The following is a 6,000-nucleotide window of genomic DNA, read 5'->3' as shown; positions in this document are numbered from 1 at the left end:
ATCCCGGCTAGCAACTGGGCCGGGTCTAAAGGCTTCGCCTTTTGTCCCGCATGAATAGTCCCGGTTGGCCAACCGGGACTAGATCCCATTACGGGCCGGGAGTGATTGCCCTGTCTTCAGTAGTGTGTATTTTCAAAATGAGAAAAAAATAGACAAGTACAGAAGTTGATTGGATCCTAAAGAGGATGAGCCGGAAAAAATTCCATGACTATTTCAACTATTATGAATCGATATGTTTTTTGTAAGTCATATACTCCCTCCGTCTCATGAAACTTATCTCAGATTTGTCTAATTTTAGATATCTACATAGCAGATAGTGTTTAGCTACATTAAAATTTTAATAATTCTAAAATAAATTTGGGAAGACGGAAGGCGTATAACAAATGAGGCCTCTTCCTATGTTTCACCCTAGGGCCCCCGAACGGCCAGGAACGTCCCTGGCTGATTGGGTCATTGGAGTGAGTGCTAGTCGGCAGCAAATTGCCCGGTTGCCCCAATTGCCATAAAAATAAACGCTCTTTTCTTATAATGTTAAGTGCCGGTCGACGTCCCGCCGAATTTGCATACTGTGAAATGTTATCATGATGAGCAAGACTTGTCTGACCTCACCATCCACAGCCACCGCAAGCAATCTTTCATTCATTTCCTTTCTGACTGTCCCACCTAAACACTACTGAAAATAGTCGGCAAAAAGTACCTAAGAATTGGTAAGACCAACCTGATCTCTGTATGGTCTCTGATGAAAGCATCTGAAACCATGGTGGGTGCATTTAACATCTGAACGCTTCAGGCTAGCGAACGTCGTTCTCTATAATTAACTAACCAGGAGCAGACCATATTGTCCTCCAAACTAAGGTTGTTTTTCCTTTGCAAAAAAAACTAAGGTTCTTTTTGTTAATTTTTGAAGGGGCACTAGGTGCCTAATGCCTTCTTTTTAATTTTTATTTTGGCATAACATAGCTAATGAAATAATACATATAATTCGTTAGCTAGGTACAAACAACGAGATTACGGTGGTTGTCTTAATCGATTTGGTCATCTAAACACAATCCAATATTCAAAATGTTATCATGAGCCATCTTTCTTTTCAATGTGAAAAAACCTTGAGTGCGATCATATCTAAGAATAGCTCTTTGCGGCGTACTCCTGATATTTCATTATGGAGAAGTTCACACCTATCTAAATAGAGTTTTCTGGTTATATCCCTTACTGTGTCAATTGTGGCAGTCGTTATCACTTATCACTCAGCACTGCATGCATGCTCAGCGACTGAGTTCAGGTGCAGATATTTCCATGATACGACGAGATAGTACTACTAGCTTGCTTGATGCAGAATACACACCAGGCCTGCTCCTATAAATAGAGCCCTACATCAGACAATCATCGCACACATCCCCAAAGCAAGACCTAAGATCAAAGTAGCCAAATAATCTACCAGAAATCAGAATAGAAACCAGCATCCATGGCAAAGCCACAGGCATTGGCTGCAGCACTCCTGCTTGCCTTAGTGGTCTCCCTCGCCGCAATAGAGGGTGCTCATGGCATCTGCGGCTTGTCCAACGACGAGTTCAAGCTTTGCCAGCCAGCGGCGGCGGTGAATAACCCCACAGACGGACCATCGTCTGAGTGTTGTGCCGCGCTTGGGAAGGCCAACCTGTCGTGCATCTGCCGTTACAAAGGACTTGCCGGCGTATGGCTGAGGATGTACCACATCGACGCCGCCCGCGCCATGGCGCTTCCCGGCAAGTGCGGCCTCGCCATGCCCAGCAACTGTTCGTGATAATCCGACGTACTACTGTCTATAGGCGTCTGGGTGTCAGTCGGTCTATTATAAAGCTAAATAAGTGGAGGAGCACTTGAAAGGCGTTGTGCTGCTGCTCGATCTTACCGGTGTTGTGTGATTTGGACGTGTGCTTATCTCTCTAAGCCATGGATACTAGTACTGGAAGTACGCCTATAAATGCTGGAAGTGCAATATTGATGGCAAAGAAATGCCTACAGTCAGTCCCAGAATTTAATATATTGTATCGTCAAAAAAAAGAATTTAATATATTGTATCGTCAAAAAAAAAGAATTTAATATATTGTTCTGCTGGTTCATGTCAAAAAGCTGCAGGTTTTATAGTAACGCAACAAGTTTTTTTTTCTTTTTTTTGAAATGAGGGTATACCCCGGCTTCTGCATCATGACGATGCACACGGCCCTTTATTAAATAAGGTTCAAGAAAATATTGTTTACAACTCACGCATCACCGATGATTGATATATACAAGAACCGACCATCGAAACCAAACCATACTATGACTACAGATCAGCATAGTCTTCTAGTATGTCGCCAACCAGTCTGGCACAAGATATCCTGAGCAACCATCAGGAGCCGTGTGCATCCAGAAGCCATGGCATCCCGCTGTCCCTCCGGGGAAAGTAGGGCCTAGAGCTGGACCCAGTGGGAGACCATATGCATAACCTGCAAAAAATGAAAAGAGGATTTTTTATTAAAAATTATATCATTTCTGACCCTCCAAATAGACCAACATAAAGCAGAAACCCCAATCCGGATAAAAGCCTTAGATTGTCTATCTACTCCATTTAACCATTACCAAACATATTAGTAATATTGGTGGGAGGTGGAAGATCATAAGTGAAATTAATCGTACGTCATAAGAGCTTAGCTAACGGACATTCAATAAAAAGGTGTTGAATGGTCTCCTCTTCCCCACAGAACACACATTTTGTACACCCATTTCAATGACGTTTAGCTAGATTATCTTTGGTTAACAGTACTTTATTACTCAAGAACCACATAAAAATCTTAATCTTAAGCAGTATTTTAACCTTCCAGAGATACTTTCTCAAAAAAGGGGTATGATCAGACATAAGATCTTCATACATCGACTTAACAGTAAACACCCCATTAGATGTCAACGTCCAAACAAAACGATCCTCCTCATTATTCAAAGTAACCATCATGAGTTTCCTGCATAATTGTAACCATGAAGTCCATTTACTACCACTCAGTACCCTTCGGAATGTAATATTCAAAGGTGGTTGGGCAAGACATTCTTATGGTGTACAATATTATACAAGGACGGATATTGCTGAGCCAAAGAAGTATTTCCTAACCAGAGGTCTTCCCAGAAACGGATGGACCTACCATTACCCACTTGGAAAGAGCCCCTCGAAAAAAACTCCTGTTTGACCTCCGTCAATCCTTTCCAAAAAGGGGAATCAGTAGGTTTAGCTTGTACCTCTGATAACGTTTTCTGTCTTAGGTACTTGTGATGTAGCAACTCTTGCCACACCCCGTCTTTATTAAGAAGTTTAAAGAGCTATTTACTCAGCAAACATCTATTTTTGATTTCGAGAAACTCAATACCTAATCCCCCTTGATCTTTGGATCGACATACAATGTTCCATTTTGTTAACCGGTATTTCTTTTTGTTTTCTTCGGACTGTCAAAAGAACCTAGATCTATAGAAGTCCAAATGTTTCTTTACCCTAACAGGTATTTGCAAGAAAGACAACATAAAACCATAAAACTATAAAAGTTCAGCTCTCGAGTGTCTTGTCTTTCCATTGCGCCTCCCTGGTGCATACTTGCTTTAAATCTGAAGGCACGACACTATAAAACTATCAACACTTTAGCACTATGTATTGTGGGTTAAGACTCGCACACTAGGAAGTTGGTTTTGTCTCAATAAATTCGGAAAATTCTGTTACATGGCGATTAATCTGACAGCTGCAACGGTGTATCAGATTGTGAGATGTAAACACCCAGCAAACTGAACTACTGTAGTATTTGATTTAAGTATCCAGAGCTTTTTCTTTTTCGGGGAAAGTATTCAGAGGTTACCTAAGAAAAAACTGAAGCATGTAGGGATCCATGCATTTTGGAACAGATGATGGTGGAAGAGGAGGGAAGTAAGGCTTGCGTAAGGACGAAAACAACGATGACTGCAGTTTTCATCGACCTGGAGAATGCCCCCCCCCCCCCCCGCAAGTGAAGGAAAACAACATGACAGTTGATATAGTGAGAGGGCGGAAGAAAAACAAAAGCTAAGATTTTCAGTCAGATATCTTTTTGGAAGGAATAACTGTTCTAACCTAGTTTTCTTGTTTCGAAGAAGACAATATATTAATTTTTTTGATAAAGAAAATATATTAATATGAAAGATGCCAATTACACCCAGCCTCCGCAGCAACGCAATACCCTACTGTTAGTACGGATGCATACAAGCAAAAAGATAAAAATAGAACTAAGAAAAGAAAAGTCCGGCTACGGTATTCCAGCCCTAGCAGCAACCGTACATTGACCACCAAGATAACACCTGAACTACAGGCTCTCCAAAAGCGACGCTTTGAAGAAGTGAACAATGCACAAGCGCCATCATCACCCGATCAAAAGATCCAACGTGGAGCTTCCCCTCCCTTACCGTCAAGAACCTTCCCAAGAGGCAACACATGTCGCTGAAGCGGGTCACACCGGGGAGCTAGCTCTTAGGTTTCTTAGCATCCCAACACTATTATATGAACATGTTAGGCCCACTTGTAGGTTTTGAGCTCAGATTAGAGTGGCAATGAGGAGGTATCTGGACGGCGGTAGGAACGGCCTTGCAGGCCATGTCAGTGGCGACGGTGAGAGGGGTTGTGCTGGCGGGAACCCGTGGAGGACAAGTGGGTTGTGAACTCTTTGTCCGATACATGGCTATATATAGTGTCGCGAGGGCGAAAAGATGGCGGCAAAAAACGACCGGAAGGAATTGGCAGGGAGGAGAAGGAGGAAAAATTAGGAAGGGAGGGCTTTGTCGTGTTTATTCCCTTTGATTCATATTACTTGACTCTAATATGGATGTATCTTGACCTACTTGACTCTACTATGGATGTATCTAGAACTAAAATGTGTCTAGATATATTAATATTAGAGCCAAGTAATATTAATCGGAGGGAGTATATAAATACATACAACATAAGCGTAGATTTGCCGTGTGTATTTGTATTCCACACGGCAAAGCCACCCCTTTACCCCGTGCATTTCGTGCTACACGGCAAAGAAAACGGGGCCGTAACGACTCCGTCAAATTTGGCCAGCTTAGCCATGTGTCTCACCGCTTTGCCGTGTGTTTATTTTATCTCTTTGCCATGTGTTTTTATCAAAATTTGCCGTGTACAGTTTCTTTGCCGTGTGTTTTCCAAGCGTGGCCGTGATCTATTCTTTGTGGTGTGTTGTCTCGAAGGCATACAATCCATACATGGCAAACTCTATCTTTGCCATGTTCCGGGCTCCCTGACACAGCGAAGGTGTGACGAAACACGGCAAATCTATGTTTTTTTTTTCGCGAAAACGCAAAAGCCTTGCGTTTCGATGCATTGATAGAAAAGAGAGTTATATGTACAAGCCCTCCGAAAGGGCACACCCCGCCACACAACTCAACCCAAGAAAAACTAATCTAGGGGAGGAATTGGCGGACACCACGGGCTCCCACGGGCTCCCTGACACGGCAAAGCTATGTTCGCCGAGTGCTATATACGATGAAGTACTTACGGTATGTTTTTAACCGTTTGCCGTGTATTTTCGATATACGACAAAAATATTGTTTCATGTAGTGTTAACTGACGCGCCACCGTATCCTCACTTCCTCAGCCGGCCAAGTCATCCCAACTCCCGAGGGGGGCGATGGATGAACCGACGGAGTATCGCGTGGCTCAACTGACAATAGTACTACACACTACCAACACGCAATTCACCGTGCAAAAGCTAATGCAACGCCGTATTTAATCACGTGCTTGGCGCACAACCACATACTAGCACAACGTAACCGGACACTCTACGCTTTTATTAAGTCGACACTACGGGAAAACATGTCTTTGCCGTGTTGGCCAAATACACGGCAAAGCCTCTTCGGAACACGGCAAAGCTCTTGCCGTGTGGCGGAACACGGCAAAGTCCACACGGCGAAAAACAGCACGGCAAAGGATCTTTGCCGTGTGCCTTTCTGCGCGGA

General features: G+C 43.2%; 1 protein-coding gene across 1 annotated transcript; it reads left to right on the top strand.

Annotated features, from left to right (window-relative positions):
* Nucleotides 1–1,403: 1,403 nt before the first annotated feature.
* LOC124688600 (putative lipid-transfer protein DIR1) lies at nt 1,404–2,050 on the top strand. The gene has a single exon (XM_047222259.1). The coding sequence runs from the start codon at nt 1,463–1,465 to the stop codon at nt 1,778–1,780; it is 318 nt and encodes a 105-aa protein (XP_047078215.1). The 5' UTR covers nt 1,404–1,462; the 3' UTR covers nt 1,781–2,050.
* Nucleotides 2,051–6,000: the final 3,950 nt, after the last annotated feature.

The sequence above is a fragment of the Lolium rigidum genome, chromosome 2 (assembly GCF_022539505.1).
Source record: "Lolium rigidum isolate FL_2022 chromosome 2, APGP_CSIRO_Lrig_0.1, whole genome shotgun sequence".
NCBI classification, from domain to species: domain Eukaryota; kingdom Viridiplantae; phylum Streptophyta; class Magnoliopsida; order Poales; family Poaceae; genus Lolium; species Lolium rigidum.
The sequence above is the reverse complement of the archived record's forward strand: the minus strand, read 5'-3'. Positions and strand labels throughout refer to the sequence as shown.

Coding starts and splice junctions, on each gene's coding strand:
- LOC124688600 (XM_047222259.1), top strand. CDS start 1,463: ATGGCAAAGCCACAGGCATTGGCTGCAGCACTCCTGCTTGCCTTAGTG.